The sequence below is a fragment of the Nyctereutes procyonoides genome, unplaced genomic scaffold, assembly GCF_905146905.1.
Source record: "Nyctereutes procyonoides isolate TBG_1078 unplaced genomic scaffold, NYPRO_anot_genome, whole genome shotgun sequence".
Classification (NCBI taxonomy): Eukaryota; Metazoa; Chordata; class Mammalia; order Carnivora; family Canidae; genus Nyctereutes; species Nyctereutes procyonoides.
In genome coordinates this window covers 47,360,027-47,383,315 of record NW_026575020.1, presented here as the reverse complement: position 1 = coordinate 47,383,315, position 23,289 = coordinate 47,360,027, and the positions used below count along the sequence as shown (strand labels likewise).

Sequence of the window (23,289 nt, the reverse complement as noted above, 5' to 3'; positions counted from 1 at the left end):
TTGAGGGGTTCAACCGATAAAAACTCCTTGCGAGGTGTTCCACTCTGACGCACCCAGACCTAGCTCCCCACCCGGGACGGCTCTGTTCTCCTGCCATCTGGCACTGTGCACGCACTGCATTGACTCTTGTATGAATTACGGCTTACAAAGGACCAATCTGTTCGCTGGAAGCCTTGATATTTTTAAAAGGGTCTTGGCAGGTGCATCTCCCCGAGTTCACATGTCAAGAGCTCCACCATGGGGGCTCTGAGCTGCTCCGATCCCTCTAGGGTCTCAGTTCGTGCTGAGCACCCCCTCCTCGTACTCCCCAGGGCAGCATGCATGCGGGCAGCAGTTATGGGGTGACGGTTTTGAGAGGAGACAGCAAAGAAGGTGTTCATGAATAATCGCAGAGCTTCATTCTCCATAAAGACAATTACTGGGATTGATTGTTTCTGTGTTTCCTTAGTCACGGTTCAACTTGCTCGTTTCACTTGGATTAAGACAGATGAAGGCCCAACGCACACAGTCAGGTGATGTCAGAATTATCAATGGCACGTCCAAGGCCCCTGCCTTCTTGTACACATGCTGCTAGGGTGCTCAGCTGCGCTGAAACGGGTTTCTGGACTTGGGGGGGATGAAGCACATGGGGCGAAGTATTGTAGACTTCTGAATTGGAGATAACGAACACTCTTTTCTTCCCCTGCATGGGGTAGTGAGGTGGTTTTCCAATGCAACCAAGCATCTACATCCCCTGGAAGGCTTTATTTCACTGATTTTTTTTTTATTTAAAGATTTGTTTATTCATTCATTCATTCATTCATTCATTCATGAGAGACACAGAGAGAGAGAGGCAGAGACACAGAGAGGGAGAAGCAGGCTCCTGGCAGAGAGCCCGATGTGGGACTTGATCCCAGGACTGGGATCACCCCCTGAGCCAAAGGCAGACACTCAAGGCTGAGCCACCCAGGTGTCCCACCCTGGAGGGCTTTTTTTTATTTATTTATTTATTTTTTTAATTTTTATTTATTTATGACAGTCACACAGAGAGAGAGAGGCAGAGACACAGGCAGAGGGAGAAGCAGGCTCCATGCACCGGGAGCCTGACGTGGGATTCGATCCCGGGTCTCCAGGATCGCGCCCTGGGCCAAAGGCAGGCGCTAAACAGCTGCGCCACCCAGGGATCCCCGGAGGGCTTTTTAAATACAGGTGCCTGGGGGCGCCTCGGTGGCTCAGTTGGTTAGGCATCTGCCTTTGGCTCACATCGTGATCCAAGGGGTCTTGGATAGAGCCCTGCCTTGGGCTCCCTTCTCAGTGGGGAGTCTGCTTCTCCCTCTGCCATTCTCCCTGCTTGTGCTCGTTCTCTGTCTATCTCTGTCTCTGTGTGTGAAATAAATAAATAAAATCTTAAAAAAAAAATCACACAGATTCCTGGAGGCCGTGCCTGGGTGGCTCCTTAGTTAAGCGTCTGACTCTTGATTTCAGCTCAGGTCAAGGGTCCTGGGATCAAACCTGTGCTCGGTGGGGAGTCTACCTGAGGATTCTCTCCCTCTGCCTCTCCTCTCTTTCTCTAATAAATAAATAAATTTTAAAACACACACACACACACACACACACACACACACACACACACACACACACACGCCTAGGCCCCTTCCCTAGAGTTTCTGATTCAATGGGTATGGGGTTGGGCCCAAGAATTTGCTTCTAGGATGCTGCTGCTGCTGCTGCTGCAGCTTTGAAGACTCCACTTCGAGAACCGATAGGATAATGATGAAGAGCATGGACACTGGGAGCAAGCCACCAGTCTTGTAATCCCGACACTACTATTTACAAGTTGTATGACCATGAGCCATTTACTTAACCTCTCAGTGCCTCCATTTCCTCATCTTTAAAAGGGATGATAACGATAGTATCTACTACATGGCATGGTTATGAGGAATAAATGAATGAGAACTTGAACGCACTTAGACCAGGGCCTGGTATATATAGAGTACGTGCTCTGGGCGTGTTGGATAAATAAATAAAGGAGCCAGACTCAGGATCGTGAGTATATCAGCTGGAGTCTCATTTCTCTGACACCTGCAGCTCCCAGTGGAGTTGCTGGGTCATTTTACCCATTAGTCTTCAATCACATCTCTTGTGGCCGGGAAAGTTAATGCCCAGCTCGGTGCCGGCAGGAGGGAGGTTGCATCAACATCCATCAAAACCCTCTTCTCAAGCTACCTTAACCCTTAAAATCTCCTGAGTACACAGAACATGGCTTGCTGAGACTGAGACAGTAGGGCAGTGTGCTTTTGGGGTTTCTCCTCCCTGTGCTGACAAAAAGAGGGGCTGCCTTTTACATCAAGCTCAGCTGCAGCCTCATGCTGAGTGCTGTCACTTGATGAATGCTTCCTCTGGGCCTAGAACTTACTTGTTTTACACACATGGTTTTATTTAACTCTCAAAACGTTACTATTAGGCAATAATTATTATCCCTGTTTTACTACTGCCAGGGTTCCGAAAAGTTAAATTGTCTTGACCAAGAAACATAACTGTCAGGTGATAAATTCAAAACTAAAAGCAGGTGTGTCTGACTTCCATAATTTGTTATCCTAATGTTCTACTGCTAAATGCCACCTCCCTAGCTTTATTTATATGAATATTTACATAAAGGTTGAGGCTGAGTCCCCAGATACCCAGCAGTGGCAGCTTCTCCCTCACAGGTAAGCTCCCCAGAATGGGAACTGCCTGTGTCAGGGGTTTGCTTTCCTGAAACCTGTGGTAGGACTCACAGAACGTATTTCTTTTGGAAATGCAACGACTTGCCTTCCATTGCTTGGTTATTCTCTGTGGCCTAACTTCTGGGTGCAATTGTGTCCATGTTGCCAAAGGTGAGTTTTTCTCTGAATTTAGATAGTGACCTAGTACCGTAACACTTCTGATCAGAAATAGTGCTCCCAACATGATGGTCAGGAGAGCATCCAGAGGCTATACTGAGAATGTGAAGGGAGGAAAAATGATAGGCTAACGAAACTTTCCTTTTTTTTCCTTAGTGTTCCTTTCTGCCGAAATTCTCCATTCATATAGAAACCAAGTATGAAGACAATAAAGGAAGCAACGACCGCGTGAGTAGCACCCCCATTCTGTGCTGTGCCCTCATCTCCCCACCCCGGAGCTCTGAGAGCCACAGCACTTTTCATAGCTGCTGGGGTGACCAGGGCCAGCTGCAGGATCGTGCCTGGGATCTCAGAGAAGCTCTGGCATTTGCTCTCTGGAGCCATTTCCCTGGGATTTCTCTCTGGAATTTCTTTGTTGTCTGGCCTTTCTTCCCATCTTTATGTCCTTTCGCCTCTGTGCAAAATCTCTGTGACCTGGAATGATTGTCATTGATGTTTGAGGGGGATGACGGGGACGTTATGCTCCAGGATCTGGTTTCTTATTATTGGATTGGGCATACATCTTCTCAGTGACTGTGGACATTTATGTAGAAAAATGAATACAACCAAATATATGTGTGCATACTGTATATATTTTCTAGACTATGCTTATGTTCACCTATATACACAAATATGCACATATCCCACATTAAAATCAGTCCCCTCCTGCAAAATATTTTTACCTTATGGGACAATCTGACTCTTACTAGTTTTCAGACCCATACTTTAGTATTAGTATTGCGGAGATCCATCTTCTGACCTGGCTTTTACCCCAGCCTCTTTCCACTGGGGCAATGTCATTTTGAATCCCTTCCCGTTAGGAGTGGATGTTTTGACCAGTCAAGAGCCTCACCCTGAGATTGGGCTCTGGGTTCCATTGGGACCTACTGAGGGAAGAGCCTGGATCTAGAAGCTGCAGAGCTTTACTTATTAATTTCGACTTCACTTACAATGTTGTGCATTTGTGAAGAATGCTGAAGATTGAGACTGTGTCAAAACGGTCAAGAGAGCATTTCTTGACAAGATGACCCCTTTTGGGGCCTTCATGGAGCCAAGGGAATGCAAAGCAGGATGCAGGGGGTTGTGGGGGTGCCTAACTGCCATGAGGCAAGGTCTAAGGACTCACAAACATCATCAACTTGAAATCCTTTTTTCAGGTGAGAACAGTCCCTGAGAAGAACTAAGAAACCCTTTAGAAAGTGTTAGCCAGGCCTAACTAACACTATGGTTCTTTGTGTTGACATCTTCTAGAAGTCTTTTCTAAAGATTTAGATCTAGAAGGTGTCTTTGTGGGGAAGACAGGTTGTCCCTTTCAAGGTGGAGTCTGCCTGGACAGAGCTAGAGTGGTTCCCAAGGGGCATCATTCAACTATATTTCACACCAGCTTGGTGTGGGAGGACACTCATTCCTTCACGTGGTATTCAGCAACGGCATATCAAGCACCTTCTCTTCTGAGTATGAGTATGTATGAGTTGCATGCATGGTATTAAAAATGCAGACTCATTTCTCAAACTTTAGGTACTCATAGCTTAGCTGGAGGAAAAATCAACATAATAAATGAAAACATAATCACAATCATGGGCTTCCCTTCCTTCAGTGTAGAGATGCCACTGCTAAACCCTCAGAGTTGGAAAGAGCTTAAAAAGCAGCATTCAATCATGACCCCTTACAGTAGACCCCCTCCCCTTCGCTGTTGGGGGTACATTCCAAGACCTCCAGTGGATGCCTGAAACTGGAGACAATACCAAACCGCATATATACCTGTTTTTTCCTATATGTACATACCCATTATAAATTTTAATTTATAATTGAGGCTCAAATAAGAGTTTTTTTTTTTTAAGATTTTATTTATTCATGAGAACAGAGAGATAGAGAGAGGCAGAGACACAGGCAGAGGGAGAACCAGGCTCCATGCAGGAAGCCCGACTTGGGACTTGATCCCGGGTCTCCAGGATCACGCCCTGGGCGGAAGGCGGTGCTAAACCGCTGAGCCACCCAGGCTGCCCCAAATAAGATTAACAGCAACAATCAAGCAGAACAATCATAACAATATTCTGTAGTAAAAATTATATGCATGTGATCTCTCTCACTCTCTCAAAATATCTTACTGTACTGTATTCACCTTTCTTGTGATGATGTGAGATGATAAAATGCCTACGTGATGAGATGAAGTGTGGTAAATGATGTAAACTTAGTGACGTACCATTGGGCTGCTAGTGACCTTTTGACTTAAGGTCAGAAGGAGGTTCATCCGCGTCCTGACCACAGTTGACCACATGTAACTCAATCTGTGGAAAGCAACGTGTGGATAAGAGAATATTACTGTATTTTCAGGGACTGACTTGGCTTGTGCCTGGTCACTTCAGCTTCTTGAACTAAGCTAAAAAGCCTGGAGTTAGTTTATCAAGGATTGGGAAACTACTTTTTTTTGTAAATAAAGTTTCATTGGAACATAACCACACTCATTTGTATATTATCTAGGCTGCCTTCATACTACAACAGCAGAGTTGTGTATTTGCAACAGAGCTCAACTGGCCCATAAAACCTAAACTATTTACTCTCTGAAAAAAGTTTGCTAACCCCTTATTGGAGAGACTCAAATCAGAACACTGCCTACCAGATCTCAGAATTTGACCCACTGGATAGATCTCACCAGTTGTCCCCACCGAATGCCTTCCAGAATTCCTAGAGGTTTCAAGAGAAGAGAAGGCAAATGGCTGGGGTACTCTCCCCAGGAAGTTCAGGATCCTCTGATGGTTAGTGTCCTTTGATGGTAATTTGATGGTTGGTAATCTCAAGGGAAGAGTTTAGGACCACCATATCCTTGTCAACAGCCTGATAGAAGAGGTGCTTTGGTGGCCAACCACATTAAAACCTCAATGTCTAAAATAATGTTACATCATACTTAGACTTGAACCCTTGTAAAATAATTAGTACAGTTATTAAAACTTGGGAAATGCAAAAGAGCACCCCCAATAAAGAAAGGAAAAACCAATAGTTTTTCTATAATTCAGAGTTTACTGCTGACAGTACTTCATGTTCATGTACTAGATCATAACAAATCTATTTTTTAGCCAATTCCCCCCAAACTGAATCACACAGTATGCTGTTTTTGACATGTCAAAGTATCCTTCCCTGTATGACTTTTAAATGGCTGCACTGTATTTCATACTTACATATACTTCTTTAAACAATTGTTGGACACATGGTATTGAAATGGGCTTGACCCTTTTGACGTTCTGATTTAGCTGAGGACTGTCAGGAAAAGCCTGATACAGAACAGACGTGCCTGAACTGCGTTAACCAGCACAATCGGAAAACATGGCATGGGGAATGTTTTCAAATGTCTTCTAGCCTTTATAAACACAGGTCCTTGCTTTCTCGTCTCTGTGGTTCTGTCCTCATGAGTAGGTAAAACCTGCTCCATTTGTCAAGGTGTGAGGGGATGTACCGGCCCACCATGGTCTTTAGAGGTTGATAGGACCAGCATGACCTTCTAGTTTATTCTCTCTGTGCAATTCAACTAGTCAAGAAAAATGTGCATGGTTGTCATTTTATTATCTCATAGCCCTTTGTGGCAGGTGCTAAGTTCCTTTCACTACTCCTGTAGGACCTTAAAATCCCAGGTTAGACACCTGAAAGTCAGGACCCATGTTTGGGATTAGCATTCTCTGTCTGTGCTCTCTGAGACTTAGTCCAGCCCCACAAGAGAAGTGCTGAGCCCCTGGGCACTTGTATGCAGTGCTTGTCAACACAATTTGCTTCCTCTGGGAGAAATGCCAGCTACTGTCCCCTGTATTGCCTCCTTCTCCCCAGCTTGCTGACTCTGAGACTGCCCGTGGGGGCCTGCACCCTATCTCTCTGTCATGGCACCCAATGTGTCCAAGTTCCCATGCTAGCCCCTGCCTGGCTCCACTCCATGGATCCCCAGGTCTTGCTTCAGAGGCCACTGGGCCAGACGGACCAGCCCTGGCTTGATTAGACTTCTTTGCCAATTTGCCTTCCTCCAATTTCCATATTCAACAGCAGCTGTTGGATCACCCAGCTGCTTCAAGGTTGGGCCTGGGGAGACAGAAAAGGAAAACCTCATTGGTTTTCATTCACATGTCTTAATGTTTCAAAATCAGAACATGGCAAATATATATTTATTGTAATAATACTCACTTTAATTATTAAAAGATAGCTTTATCCAGGAGTTCAGCACCAGAGCCTTAAGCAGATGGCATGTGCCGGCATGCTCTTTTTCTGTCCAGGGAGTAGTGTAGAGTTGTCGGTGGGAGGCAGAGTTGCTAGAGAAAATAGTGCAGTAGTGGGTATTTCTCTAGTGTCTCTGCTTTGCCAAATTATTTAATAAACTCAGCTTATTTCTTTGCATTTTCTGGGTGTATCATCTTATCATTCAGCTAGCATCCTTCATACTGTTATCTGCACCCTGTTTCTTCCCCTACCTGCCAAAAACTTAATGAAATTTGATGACGGACGATAAGAAGCAATAATTAAATTGAAAGACGCTAGTGATAATCATATTGATTAGTGATTGAATAGAGTACATGTTGTTATCCCATTATCAACTACCATACAAGTAATTTTTTTTACATGACCCAATATCTAGTAAAAAAAAATAGTGGGATGACTAGCTATAAATATCTTCTTGTTAAAATAAAACTCATATATTTATGATTGTGAAAACCTGTGAGTTGTGATTACAACAACCAGGACACAGTGGGAAGGTTGTCTTAAATCGAAGCCCATTTATTCTATGCACATAATAATGAGAATTATTTAGGTTTTAATTAGTGCTGGGGAGGATGGCACCAGGCCAAAGTAGGGTTCTGTTGTTTGTCCAAGGCCATGACTCTAGATCTGGGAGAGAAGGTGCCTCGCAGATGTGTGACAGCTGCTGCTGGGTTACTGTGGCTCAGTGGGGTTAAAGGGAGCGACTTGCCTTTATTTCCTCTTCCAAACAAAGTCAGTACCATTGAGAGCAGTGGCTCTCAACCTTGGCTGCACATTGGACTTAAACCTGAGGGATTTTCACAACCGCTCATAGCTGAGTTCCATCCTCTGAGATTCTGATTTAATTGGTCCTGGGTGCAGACTGGTCTAAATCAGCCAGCCAGAACATAAGAAGACTAGAACGTTTTGCTTCTAAGAATGCCAAATTCTCCAATTAGGAGTGTCTGCAATTTTAGAGAGTCCATCCTCCAGTTAATGGAGGGGAGAGGCAACCCAGTGCCCATTTGAGAATTGAGACCAATGGTTCTCAATGGTGGCCACATAGTGAGGTCACCTAGGAGACCTTTAGCCCTCAATGATGCTACTGTCCCATCCCCCAGGGTTCCCCCCCCCCCCCCCCCGCCCAGGGTTCTGATTTCATTTGTCAGGGGTCAGGTCCAAGCACTGGGATTTGTAAAGCTCCCTGGGGTGAAATTTAGGGGTGTCCAGGCTGAGAAGTTTAGATTTTATTATTTATTTTTTGAATATTTTATTCACTTATTCATGAGAGACATAGGCAGAGGGAGAAGCAGGCTCCCAATGCAGAACTCAATCCCAGGAACCCCGGGATCACGGCCTGAGCCAAAGGCAAGATGCTCAATCATTGAGCCACCCAAATGCCTGAGAAGTTTAGATTTTAAAGGAAATATAAATGTTGTTTTCTTTTTTTTAAATTTTTATTTATTTATGATAGTCACACACGGAGAGAGAGAGAGAGAGAGGCAGAGACATAGACAGAGGGAGAAGCAGGCTCCATGCACTGGGAGACCGACGTGGGATTCGATCCTGGGTCTCCAGGATCGCGCCCTGGGCCAAAGGCAGGCGCTAAACCGCTGCACCACCCAGGGATCCCATAAATGCTGTTTAAAAGCAACTGTGAACACTTAGGAAATCAGGGTCTCCCAATTCTTCACTTCTTCATACCCCTCAAAACAGAATAGTTTACAAAAAGCATGTTTATATAACCACCAGCACCACCTACACACACAATAAGAGGGCCTTAGGGCACCGTATTTATTCTTGTTTGGCCATTATTCCTCAGCAACAAAACTCCTCTTATTAGATGGAAAGAATGTCCAGCTTAGTTCTTGGAAGTATGATTTTGTGTCCTTCACAGAGCTCTCCTTGGAGGTTCCCTAAAAGTGGTATATGAATCTCTTTAGTTTCTAGTTCAGCTCTGTTGTAATCAAAGAACACGAAGTCATTCTTTGGGAAACAAAAAGATCAGTATTGAGGTCCCAGCTACGTGACCTTAGGCAGTGATTTCTTTATCAAAAAAGTAGAGAAAATTATGCTTGCATCATAGCATGGAGGATTCAGACAGGTTAATTTACCTAGAAACACTTCATAAACTGTAACATGCTATGACAATATTAGGTGCTTCTGTTACGGTCATACCTTGGAATTAACTGTGTTGACGATTTCCTAATGAGACTCTGCTTTTGTCTGAATTGCCAATAAGCCATTTCTTGTTCAACAAATGTTGAGTACTAATGTGCCAGGCATTTTAAGAATCATTGAGGATCCAACAATAAGACAGACAAAGCGTCCACTACTCCTGGAGTGGGGGAAAGCTGATAATTAGCAAGTAAACAACTCCAGCTGTAGTAAATGCAAAGAAGGCATAAAGTAGGGTGGAGGGGGCACTGGGCTTGAAGCCAAGTGGTCAAAAATTACCTCTCAGAAGAGGTGACAGGTCCAGGGCAGATGTGAGCCTGGAAGGAGCCAACCATCTGTAGGGCTGTCTAGGAAAGGAGATTGTTAGGGACTGAATTGCATCCTCCTAGAATCCCATATGTTGGAGTACCTCAGAATGTCACTGTATTTGAAGCTAAGGCTCTGAGGAGGTAATTAAGTTAAATGAGGCCATTGAGGTGGGCCTTGGACACACAAACTAGGAGCCAGTAAGCCCAGCGGAAAGATGAGGGCAGAAGACCGTGTGAAAACACAGTAAAAAGATGGCCACCTCCATGCCAAGGGGAGACGCCTCAGAACAAACTAAATTGCCAACACCTTGATTGTGGCCTTTTAGCCTCCAGACTGTGAGAAAATAGGATTGTGTTGTTTAAGCCATTCAATCTGTGGTATTTGGTTATGGCAGCCCTAGCAAGCTAATACAGGGACAATAAACATTAAGGTCCCAGCTCCTGACATGGCCTGGCACATTCCAGAAGACCAGTGGCCAGAGGATTAGATAGTAGGAAATGAGCTGTTTTTTTTTTTTTTTTTTTAAGTATCAGGGGCGCCTGGCTGGCTCAGTAGGAAGAGCTTGTGACTCTTGATCTTGGGGTCATGAGTTCGAGCCTTACGTTGGGATTACTTAAATAAATAAACTTAAAAAAATAAAGTATTGGAAGTGAGATTACGTAAGATCCATGAGCCCATGGCAAAGAGTTTGGATTTGAGTACAGTGGGAAGTTATGCAAGGATTTTAAACAAAGGCAAAATACGATATTTATGGGGTTTTAAAATAAACTTTTTGGTTTGAAATATCTTAAATTTACACTAAAGTTGCAAAGATAGTACAGGGAGTTCGCATATACCCTTTACCCAGCTTCCCCTAGCATTAACATCTTATAAAACCCTGTTATATTTCTCAAAACTCACAGACTTGGTTCAGATTTCACCAGATTTTCCCACCAATGTCCTTTTGCTGTTCTAGAATCCAGTTTAAAAGACCATGTTGCTTTACGTCATTTCTGTTTTTAAATGTTTGCTCTGGCCATTCTATGGAGAATAGGTGGTAAGAGAGCAAGACTGGAAGCTGGGAGTTCAGTTGGCAGTGATTGCAATAATCCAGACCAACGATAATAATGGTAGCTTGGGCTGGAGAGGTGATAGTGGGTAAAGAGAGCAAGGATAGATGTATTTTGGAAACAGACTCACTTTCCGTTGGACTTGATGCACTAGAGGGGGGCAAAATAAGTATAATCTCAGGATATCCAGCTTTATCTACCAACCCTGATTGGCATAGTGAGGAACAGTGAAGGGAATCAAGAGGTCCACTTGAGACACAATCAGTTTGAGGTGCCATTGAGACTTACCAGTGGAAACAGCAGGTAAGGAGTTGGATGTGTGAATCTGGAGTTCAGAAAGAGGTGTAGGGCATGATTCAGAGAAAGAAATGAGGCAGGTTATCTAGGGAGAGAAGTGACAGCAAAAAGAAAGTTCTGGTGCTCCAGGATGGAGAGCACCCTGATCCTGAGAAGGATCTTCCCTTCCCATGGCTTTCAAGTCCAGCTTCTGATTATTATCTGTTCTAAGACTCATTTCCCAGGCAGTTGGGTGGCTTGATCGGTGGAGCAAGCAACTCTTGATTTTGGGATTGTGAGTTTGATCCTCACATTGGGGAGGGGAAATCTAGTTTCTTCTCCTGGGCGAGTGCCTTCTTTGGATGAATTGAGTAAACGTTTCAATCCTTTGACTTTGCCTAACTTGCATTGCATGGGAAAGTTAGCCAGAAAAATTCTCCTCATGGCCACAAAGACCTTACATTGAAAGTTACCAACTGACAGGAAATTTTATCCTAAGAACTCTGCTTATGGAGGAGTTCTTATTATAATAGTCATCATGAAGTTTGTTTCATTATTAGTATTACTTTTGTATCTTTAACATTAAGAGGGCAACGTGGATGGATTTATTTACAGATTTCAAAGTTTGCTAAAATTAATTTGTAAAGTAGGGTGGCTGTGAGAACTGTAGAATCCCTATTTACAGGTCTCTGAAGCTGATTATCTTTTCCTCAAATGGCTTCTCATTGAGGTTTATAGAAAGAAAAAAGCATTTGCTTTATTTTTAGATGTGATCTCTGATGTCTTCAACTTTTATGGTTCTGTTTTTAACCTTATATTATTATAACCAGCCACCTACAAAATCTGCAATTTTCTCTAATAAATCAGTACATGCTAAAAAGAAGGTTGCACAAAACACCCCCATTTGCTATTTCGAAGGATTATTATCCACTTTGGTTCATGAAGTGGAAAGTCAACGTCCTTGCTCCCTCGGTGTCTAATAGTATCATTTTGAGGACAATGGGAAACAGATCATGTTTGATTCCTTAAGATGGTGCCTTTGCTATTTGTGGTACAATTTGTGATCTGAGAGCTGGATGTAAAAGACATGTGAGCAAAAGCAGCATCTATCCAACAGCTTTCTGATTCTCAAGTTATATAGTCAGAATGCAGGCTATATTAATAGATATAGTGTAAAGCAGTATTTGCTTTTTATCTGGGCTTGATTCGTTGATGCTCTGGTAAATCCAGAAAGGCTTGGCTGTTAGTAGTAAGGATTAGGAAGACCATTAACCAAACTGGTGAGAAGCAGCATCATCAAAGGGACAAGGCTGAATCATGGTTGGGAAACCAGAAAACAGGGCTAGGAATGCAATGCCAACTATCAAGGTGTAGGTGACCATTTTACAGCTATTTTTTTTTTTTATGATAGTCACACAGAGAGAGAGAGAGAGAGAGGCAGAGACACAGGCAGAGGGAGAAGCAGGCTCCATGCACCGGGAGCCTGACGTGGGATTCGATCCCGGGTCTCCAAGATCGCGCCCTGGGCCAAAGGCAGGCGCCAAACCGCTGTGCCACCCAGGGATCCCCCCCATTTTACAGCTATTACAGTAATAATTGGCTCAAGCAAGAGTCATCAATGGATGCTAAAACCATTGGATGAAACAGTATTGGGGAACAGGAATTCACGCTGTCTCAAAGAATCACCCCAGAAATTATGTATTAATTGCAAACAGTAGAAAAATCTAGTGGAATACCATCAAGGAGGCGAGTTTTGCACCACCAGGAACAGGACACACTGATGTAATGTGCCTCCCATTGTGACACACGGAGAACACAACATCCTGGTGGATTATCCTTGCCAAAAGTTTTTAACCTGAATCAATCAGAAGAAAACAATCAGACAAATCCAAATTGAAAGACGTTCTACAAAACAACTAGCCAAAACTTTAAAGGAACATGTCATGAACTTAGGGAACTGCCCTAGATTTAAGACTAAAGTATAATTCAACTACTAAATTTAAAGCCCACATCACTGATTAGATTCTGAATTAAGGGGGGTGGGCCAGTGCAGAGGACAAGACATTGGGACATTTGGGAAAATTTAGATCTGGACCTATATATTAGGTAATAATATGGTACAGTATTAAGGTAATATTAAATTTCTTGCCTGTGATCTTTACATTATGTATCTTTGTTCCTGGGAGATATATGCTGACATATTTAAGAATGAAGTATCATGCAATGTATCTTACTCTCACATGGCATAGCCAAAAACAAAATTTTATTTATATATGTAGGTTTTTTTCTTTAAAAAAGGCTTATAGGACAGCCCCGGTGGCTTAGCAGTTTAGTGTTGCCTTCAGCCCAGAGTGTGACGTCAGGTTCCCAGCATGGAGCCTGCTTCTCCCTCTGTGTCTCTGCCTCTCTCTCTCTCTCTTTCTCTCTCTCTCTCTCTCTCTCTGTGCCTCTCATAAATAAATAAAAATCTTGATAAAAATTAATTAATTTAAAAGGCTTGTAAAAATTGAGGAACTATGCACATGTTGCAATGAGATGTCAAATAACTTACTCAAGGTTACACAACAAATCTATTGTTTTTCTTTTTTTGTAGCCATGAAGCAGAAGATTTTAGTCCTCTTTCCAGTGATATCCTTTTTTTTTTTTTGTAAGATTTAAAAAAACATTTTTTTTATTATTTGAGAGAGTGAGAGCATGAGCAGGGGGAGGTGCCAGGGGATAAGCAGACCCCCTGCTAAGCAAGGAGCCCTAGGTGGGGCTCAATCCCAGGACTCTGGGAATTATGACTTGAGCTGAAGGCAGACAGTTAACTGGCTGAGTCACCCAGGCACCCCATTTTCCAGTGATATCCTGATTTTGTTAATGAAACAGGAAAAAATTTAGTGTAATCATAACTATTATAAGCATTAACATTGATTCTGTTCACTTAAAAGATGTTTATGAATTAAAGATCTTTTTGAATTGCAGAAACCCTGGGTTCCTTCTGAGTAATTTCACACTATGTATGGGATGTCTCCTGAAGTTTTGAAAAGGCAGGTGGTGATGATGGAGACTAGCCTTCTAAGTGTGCCCTTCTGCTAAGGGTTAGAGCCCCGGCTGTGTGCCTCTCTGGATGTTTGTATATTACCATATTTGTGCCTCTCTCCCTACAGTACTTGTCAGGCTACATAGTAATTGCTCATGTAATCATCTCTCTCACCAAATGCATTTACAGCTGTATGAGGTCAAATACCATGGTTAATACCAATACACCATTAAGGAACAATTTAACTTTTATAGACTAAAAAACATATAACATGTTCCTGGATGGGAAAACTAAATACAATAAAGAATTAGCCTTTTTTAAATTATTTTCCAAATTAAATGTAATTCCATTCAAAATCCCAACAGGATTATCATAAATTGATTGTAAAACTAAAATGAGGAATAAAAGTCCAAAATAGCCAGAAGAAATTTCAAACAATGAACAAGGAGGGGAGAGGCACATGGGTGGCTCAGTCAGTTAAGCATCTGACTCTTGATTTCAGCTCAGGTCATAATCTCAGGGTCATGAGATTGAGCCCCACCTCTGCACACTGGGCATGGAGCCTTCTTAGATTCTCTCTCTCCCTTTCTCTCTACCTTTCCAATCCCCACCACACTAGCGCTTTCTCTTTCAAAAAAAAAAAAGAAAGAAAGAAAGAGAACAAGGAGAAGAGATTCATCCCACCAGATAACAAAACCGTATTACAAGAGTAGTGGTGTTGGCATAAAGACAGAAGTAGGGGGGCACTTGATGGGATGAGCACTGGGTGTTATTCTATATGTTGGCAAATTGAATACCAAAAAAAAAAATAAATTTAAAAAAAGACAGAAGTAGATATAAGCTGATAATGGGAGTTTGATACATGGTAGATAAAGCATCTCAAATGAATAGGGAGAAAGGACATTGGATGATTTTCTCAGAAAATAACTTTTGAGTCAACTGACATTTCAAATGGAAAAATAAAGTATTAGATCCCTACCTCACTCCGTATTAAAAAATAAGCTCCAGAAGGAGTTTAGAAACCTAAGTGTGGTAACCATTAAAGTCATTTAAGTATATTTTGCTTATGAATACTTTTACATATTGTATGAAATATGAATTTTGTCAAAATAGGGACCAAGTTCATAAGAAATTTACAATAACTGCCAGCCTGGAGTAGAGGAGGAAGGGATTTTAACTTTAAATGCAACAATTTCTTTAAAAAAGAAAGAAAAAGAAGGGGCAGAATGAGAATCAAATGTGACAAAATGTTTACATGTGTTCATTTTGAGTGGTGGGTAGTAGCTGTTTGTCACATGATCCTCTGTATCTTTCTGGATGTTGAGTATCTTGAGTTTTGAAAAAAAAAATATTCATCCAACTCTTCTGTCCCACGAAACTCAAACCTCTCCTGTTTTCTGTGATCCATTTTCAGTTCCTGTCACTTTGCAGTTGTTTCCCAAATGTTTGGCTTTCTCCCCCCACATAAGAAACCTAATTATGGGAAAACAGTGCACTACACTTAAAAATAAGGCACACCATTCCTGTTTATTTACCTAGAATTTTGTGTTTATGTTTGTTGAGTCCAGTTGTTGGCACCTCAGTGAATGGATTACTTACAACAGATGGTGGCCAACCAGCTTTGGGTCTTGGAGCATCAAGGATGAGGACACTCTAGGAATCTGCCCAAAGCTAGCAGCTGACCAGTCCCATGTAGCAGGATGATGTACTAGATTCAGAGAACTCACCTTGAACCAACAGGGTGTAGAGCAGGGCTCAGACACTCAATGATAATGGTTCTTCAATGTTCTGAATCCTCAGCTGTTAAAAGGGGAACATGACACCCACTTCAGGAGGTTATTGGGAGGATTTGATGAGAGGATGCATGTCAGATACTTCATAAACAGTGGTTCTTATTTCCTATTTTACTTCAGCTACATATGCTTCATGAAATCCACTTCAGAGTTAGACTCCCGGAGATCTGCAGGCAGAGAAGTTGAGTTCTTTCAGAGGAAAGGTGCTGTGTTCTCATATTTTCAATGTCTGCAGTCTCTTCTCCTTTTCCACTATCCAGAAGAGGGTTCCTGACACATAAGCTGAAAAGACACACGTCCCTGGGAGATTTTAAGTTCACTTTTCCAAGATGGAGGAGGGAGTGATCACAAACTGGAGCCCTCAACCCTCTGTCTCAGGGCCTTCTGGCTGGAAGTTGGGAATTCTGCTTTCGGGACCAGTCCTAACCTTGGTTCTTCCTCACCCATAGGGAATCTTGATGGGCATATCTGGGTTTCTCAGAGGTGACAGATGCCAGTCCCATTGTTCTCAAATGGTCATTGGCAGGATGGAGGCAGAATGATGGAGGGATGCAGACTGTGGGCACTGAAGTCAGACCATTTGGGTTTGATTCCTGGGTCAGCCGCTTAGCTGGTTAAGGCATTTTACTTCACCTCAGTGTGACCCATAAACAAGTTTAACAATAGTTCCTACTCAGGGCAGCCTGGGTGGCTCAGAGGTTTGGTGCTGCCTTCAGCCCAAGTCGTGATCCTGGAGTCCCCGGATCGATTCCCATGTCAGGCTCCCTGCATGGAGCCTGCTTCTCCCTCTGCCTATGTCTCTGCCTCTCTCTCTCTCTCCATGTCTCTCATGAATAAATAAATAAAATCTTAAAAAAAAAATAGTTCCTACTCATTGGGTACAGGTGAAGGTTAAATGTGTTAGTCATAAAAAGTACTAAGAGTAGTGCTTGGTACACATAGTAGGTTCTCAACATGTTAGCTGTAACTGGCATTTCCATATCTCATCAAGTCTACGGTTGCCATTGGTTTTTACTTTTTAACAACCCTAAAAACAAAATGTGTATTGGAGTTGATGGCATTGTGCAATTATAAATGGTAGCTTTTATGTGTGTGTGTGTGTGTGTGTGTGTGTGTGTGTGTGTGTGTGTGCTGTAACTGGTAATGTCTTAGAATCAGTGTGAATTCAGCGTGAGCCCTCCTCCTGTACAGGATGTCGAGATGTCTGAATAGTGAATTTAAGCACTGAATAATGTTTGCATGGGAAGTGTGAACATTGAACTGAATTCTGCCAAAGAGAAGTCATTGATTAATAAGCTATTCAGTTGTTCAGCCTGGAAGGTGGTGTGTTAACTTTTTCCAGGGCACTGCCTGGCTTCCTAGTGAAGCGAATGACTTGATAGAGCTCTGAAAAAGGAACAGGTGAATCTTCTCCACTCACGGGTTCAGAGCCATCATCTTTGTAAAATGGATTTCTCTCTAAAATCCCTGGATGTCATCTCGCGGATAAATACCTGCAAGGGGAAAGTCTCTGCGAGAATTTTAGTCTTTTTTTTTTTTTTTTTAATGGGGCAAGGGGATGATAGGGGGTGACCTTATGGAAAAGAAGTTAATGATTTCCAGTAGTCACAGCCTAAAAGCAATTTTTTCCCGTTGATTCACTGAGAGTGCTGCTTCCATGTACTCTACTTGTACACAGACTATGTGTTTTAACCAAGCAGCAGGTCAGCTGTTGCACACCAAATTCTGTAGTTGATATTCTGAGACTAATAGCGATTCTAATACTAAGCTGTTAAATCATATTTAAATCATATTTCTGCACTAATACCTATTGAAGTCCTGTTTATAGCCCATCAGACTTTACAGCCGTTTGGCACATAAACTTATTAAATATAAACTTCATGGAGCTGCATCTGAAAATCTTCCATCTTGTTCCCAGCCCTTTAAAGAGCCAGTCGTAAACACTTTTGGAATATGCAGACCATTATGAAGAGTAATTTTAATTTTCTTTAGCTATGCCAGTTAGATTAATAAATAGACATTGAAAAGCATGAATGAAATACTGTCACGGAGTAGACACTCAGGGTTGAAACCAAATAATAGACCATTTGGTGCTGAAATGTTTTATTATCACTCATACCTAGGTTCAGAGGAAATCAGAAATCTGTCATGAGGTTAAGTTTGTTATTAACTCAAATTCACCTTGGTTGGCATGCCAAAACTACGGTGAAATATTGAAATGAAATATGAAACATATTAAGGAAGGTCCTCAGGAATGAAGGACACTGGAAAGATTGATTTTTTTTCTAGTAACTTAATTTTGATTTATGTATGAAGACTTGTTTTCAACACCCAGCTAAATTTGCTTAGAACCATCTGGGTCTCTTGAAATAGATGATGTTAAACCAGATCCACCAGTTGCACACATGCTATGCCTTTGTTGAGGGTTTTTGTAACTGTTTGAAATAGAAAACAATTTTGCTTAAAAAAAAAAAAGTAGTCATGTGATACTTAGGAGTGGCTTAATCTGCTTTGGTTAAGAGTTCATGTAACTGCATATTGCTTCCTCTTCCTAATATTTGCTCTTTGTATTTGAAAAATCTTACTGTTGTAGAAGAATCTCCTCTCATATAGTTAAGGATAAAAATTAATTATTGACTTGATCTGGGTACAGATTTTTGGAAGTTATGGGGGTTTTTGTTAGGTTGGTTCTCCAGCTGCCCTGAAGATTGAATCTTCTGGTGCCCACTTTGTAAATTTGCATCATGGGGTGTTGAGGAACAGAACGTACACTGGGTCAAAATTATCGTTAGTACTTGTACAAACAGAAGAGTGCAATGTAGAGGACTTTTTAAACTCTATATATTTTATCTTGTTCCAAGCCAATGCCCCTCAGATAACAGGTGTTTGGTTACACTGACAAAGTCAAGAAGTGGTTCTGTTGAGTGAAACCTTCAGGGACTTGAACAGGTTTCTCTTGCTGCAAAGTTGGGGTAATGTACTTGAAGAGTCCTACCTTGTCTCAAGGGCAGTCAGCACCAGCCTCAAAAGATGGAGGAGCTACAGCTGTTTTCAACAGACCTAGATTTTCCTTAATAAGTAAAGTTGGGTTATTCCCAACTGTCAAGAATGTAGAGTCTTCTGGTTGAAAGACTGCTCCTTTTACCCAGAGGTGTAGTAAATTCATATATTTGGAATATTCTTCCCCCTGGATTTTTCTTACCCCCCTTGGATCAGTTTTCTAAGTGATAAGGAACATTCTGAACTAAATAATTGTTAAAGCCACCTATATCACATTTCCTACAGTTGATAGGTGGTTAGTAAATACCAATTGTCTTCCTTGATCCCTTTGTCTTAACTTCCCAGTGGGAATCTGGGGAATCTTTTTTTTTTTTTTTTTTTGCACTGAAAGGAGGTTAATTTATTGCATGCGAAACTGTGTTGAGCCTCTATTTAGTACCAGGAATTGTCAGTTTGGGGAGGCAGGTCCTGTCATTGCAGCGTAATGTGCTATAAGGAACACAGGAGGGAGGGGATCCCTGGGTGGCTCAGCGGTTTGGCGCCTGCCTTCGGTCCAGGGCGTGATCCTGGAGACCCAGGATTGAGTCCCACATCGGGCTCCCTGCATGGAGCCTGCTTCTCCCTCTGCCTGTGTCTCTGCCTCTCTCTCTGTGTCTCTCATGAATAAATAAATAAAATCTAAAAAAAAAAAAAAGAACACAAGGAGAATGGGACTAGAAAGAAAGGATTGAATGCAGGGAGAAGCTAGTTGAGAAAACAGATTTGTGGTAGATCAGATGGGAAAGAACACAGGCCAAATCTTAACGAAAGCAGCAACAGCAGAAATAAGACCAGAGGGAATTAGGAAGACGGAGAAGCATGGGTGCTGAGTTAAATTTGGGAATGGGATGGGAAGACTGGCTCAGAGGCCTGAGATAATTCAGGTTTTTGCCTTGGATAGGTGGTAGTGCCACAGGGAGGTAGCAGGATTTAACCCCAAGTGGTCTGGTTATCCTCTACTGCTTCCCTGAGGAGGACAGAGAGAAGCAGAAGTAAGTCCAGACCTCATCACATTGTCATGAAACTCCAGAGTATCAGAGATTTTTAAAAAGCCATTAAAAGTTGCTTCAGAGGGAAGACAGATCACACAGAAAAGGATCGCCATAACCCTGATCATGGACTTCTGGTTAGCAACTATAGATGAGAAGTGAATGAAGGGCTATATTTAATAAGTGGACCCAGGGAAAGGCATGGAATACAAAACAGGAATGTGGGCTCATTGACTGATAAAATGTTAAAAACTCACCCTTGCCTGTGAAATACTGAGTAGAAGGAGCCAGCGGGTGAGATTTTGGAAGTAGAAGAGTCTGCTCCCAGAAGGTAGAGGGAATGGTCTTCCTGAACCTCCCAGACAGGGAGGGAAAGATGGCCAGTGAGTCAGTGGCCTCATGACTCATGACCTCTTCTTTCTAGGAATGTGAAAAGAAAAGTCGTCTACGGAAAAGGAAAGACATAGAAAAAAAGGACTTAAAGAGGTTGATGAAAGTTCAAGATAACCTATATAGGAAATGATGAGGGAACCAACTCCAGAAGAGTAAGAGGATTTCTTGAAGCGTTTGGCAGCCTGGTGATTTGAGAAATTTTGAATGACTTAGTGCCACCAGCCTAAGTAATTGTGTCACTTTCCCCGGCTGTGCTTTTCAGCCTGCGTCTAGGAGCAGAGGAAATGGTTGAATTGATCCAAGATCTGCTTACAGGGTGGGTTTAGCAGGGTGTGGAAAAATCCAGTGAGTAAGTCAAGGTCCTAACGAGTCTTGAGTGTGGTGGAAGGTCTCGGGGATTGGAGAGTTAGGCCAGGTCAAGGTGGAGGTGTCTGGGAGTGAGAATGAGGGGTGAAAGTTGAGACTGAAGAAAGAGCAACCAGCGTTCTCAGATTTCAGAAGTGGAATAATTTCCGGGAGGTTTGAGACAATGTTGAGGGCTTAAAAGGAAGTGGGTAGGAAGGAGACTTAGAAGTACAGGTCATCAGAGGATGAGCAGAAAGAGAATTAGGGGGCACCCCTGGTGGCTCAGCAGTTTAACGCTGCCTTCGGCCCAGGGCATGATCCTGGAGTCCCGGGATCGAGTCCCGCGTCAGGCTCCCTGCATGGAGCCTGTTTCTCCCTCTGCCTGTGCCTATGCCCCTTTCTCTCTCTCTCTTTCTCTCTCTGTGTATGTGTGTATCTTCCATGATTAAATAAATAAAATTTAAAAAAAAGAGAGAGAGAATTAGGCTCTGGAATTGGATGGATTGTCCACGTGGACACTGACATCTCAAGTTCTGTAGGCATGAATTGGAGTAAAGCAGAACCATGGTTCCCTGGATCTGATTCAGTGAATTGAGGGACTCAAGTTTTCCAGATCCGTGATCTGTAAGTAACACCCTTTGACAGTGAGGCATTTGTGGCTAGGCAGCATGAGCCTGGCAGGAGGAGTGCCAGTCATTCTATAAGTGACCACTAACCTCTAGGAATTGACTCCCAAGGAGTCTTTATAATCATTTTCTAGAAATGGATTGATTAATGATTCCGCACATGCTGCGTCTTCACTACTGAGCTCTATGTTCCAAGGGAGTCCACTTCCTCTCCATGCAGGCAATCCAGTTCATTCCACACAGTGCCAAACCACAGGGGCTGTGGGGTTTGCTGCATTGCAGACCTCGATCCACCTCTTAACCAGAGCCAGGGGGTTCATTTGTTCAATCTGAGCAGTAATCACAGAATTCAATAGTTCTCTCACACCTTTTCCCCAGGTTCCAAAGTCCAGAATCTGAGCCACTTGCTGACTTGGGTGATGAAGGCAGGGCCCCATCTAATGGCCCTTTTGCAAAGTACAGGAGGAGCAAGCAGGCTCTCCTTTGTCCCTCTTGTCAGTGGAAGGGAGGCAGAGGGGAAGAGGGTAAACCAGCTGTCCCCCGCTTGGAAGTGATTTCTTCAAGAGTGGGGAAGTAGTAGTGGTAACAGTCATATGGATGTTGGCAGGAATAGTTACTGAGCATGAGCCCAGCATCCTGCTAGCCTATCTATAGTCATGGTCTTACTAAATGCTCACCACTATTATTATCCCCATTCTACAGCTAAGAACTGAGTCTTAATGAGAGCGAGTGGTCTGCCCATGATCAGAGCTAGCATCAGCCCTGGGACTTGATTCTAGGTCAGTCTGGCTTGGAGCATAAGCTCTCGTATAACTAATATGCTATATTTGGCTCTAAAAATTGAATTATATGACTGTATGTGGAATCTGCTACCTGAGTTTTTAAAGCCTGGCTGCGGGTTTAAATTTTATAGCGAGGCAAGGGAAACAGTCCCTCCCATGTTACAGGAGCAATGTCAAAAAAAAAAAAAAAAAGAAGAAGAAGAAGAAGAAGAAGAAGCATTTTCCTCCTTCCAAGTTTTATAGGGCAGCAAATATTCCTGAAAAGAATTGTGGTTGTAATGATATCCTTTATGATCTTGTTTTTTCAAAAACTCTTTATTAGTGGGAATTTTCTCAGGGGTTTAGTGCCTTATAAAGCATGTTGATCAACTTTAGAATAGTCAGGAAAATGGCATTTCAAACGTGTCTTCAGTTTTTATACATCCTCAAGTACGGGGGAAGGACAGCTGGGTCATCTTGAGTCTGCCTCAAGTCAGATACCTGGAGGCTAGATGGGTGGTAAGTTGGTGGCATGTGCCAAGCGGGATGAAGATGATCAGATCCTGAGAAAAGAAGGATCTAGGTGGAAAACACCATGAGACTGGCTCCCAGAGATCCAAAGGCAAAGGAAATAAGTTAAAAATAAAACAGGGCTAATGATAAACTAAGGGCTCCTTGACAGGAGCAAAGTTGAAATGACAACTCTATTCCTAGAGCCCAACGTCCAAACAATTTATTTTTCCTACCTTTTGGTCCCTGTGTGCCTTTCTCAGCTGAGATCAAGTGCCAGAGGACGTCTCAAAATATCCACAGCCAAAACTACTCAGCATATCTTCCCATGTGGAAGGAAGGACAGCTCTGCAAAAGTCTTTGTCCTGAACTGTTTATGGATTTTCCACAGTCTGTGCAAGACTTTGGACACATGCCACCTGCCAACTGGCAGCTGCCACCCAGCCTGGGGATGACCTTGCCCCTGATGCAGGAGAGTCCTCATCAGATTTACTGTGACTTCCCCGTGTTTTATATACTCACCCTGACCTTTTCTTTCTTTTTTTTTTTTTTTTTTAATTTTTATGATAGTCACACACAGAGAGAGAGAGAGGCAGAGACATAGGCAGAGGGAGAAGCAGGCTCCATGCACTGGGAGCCTGACGTGGGATTCGATCCCGGGTCTCCAGGATCGCGCCCTGGGCCAAAGGCAGGCGCCAAACCGCTGCGCCACCCAGGGATCCCCATCCTGACCTTTTCTTAATGGAGATTCTAGTTAAGAGAAATTGTGTTAATGGCTCATGTATTTCTGTCATCCTTCTAAATGATGTGAGTGCTATGGATGGGGCGCCTGGCTGGTTCAGTCGATAGAGCATGCAGCTCTTGATAGCAAGGGCGTGAGT

The 23,289-nt window shown here is 42.8% G+C and overlaps 1 protein-coding gene across 1 annotated transcript in view; it reads left to right on the top strand.

Moving 5' to 3' along the window:
- Window positions 1–23,289, top strand: part of PITPNC1 (phosphatidylinositol transfer protein cytoplasmic 1) — a 252,816-nt gene that overhangs the window by 166,471 nt on the left and 63,056 nt on the right. Inside the window, exon 5 of the mRNA XM_055326076.1 lies at window positions 3,018–3,089. Within this exon, the coding sequence (XP_055182051.1) occupies window positions 3,018–3,089 (72 nt within the window). The remainder of the gene's footprint in view (window positions 1–3,017; window positions 3,090–23,289) is intronic.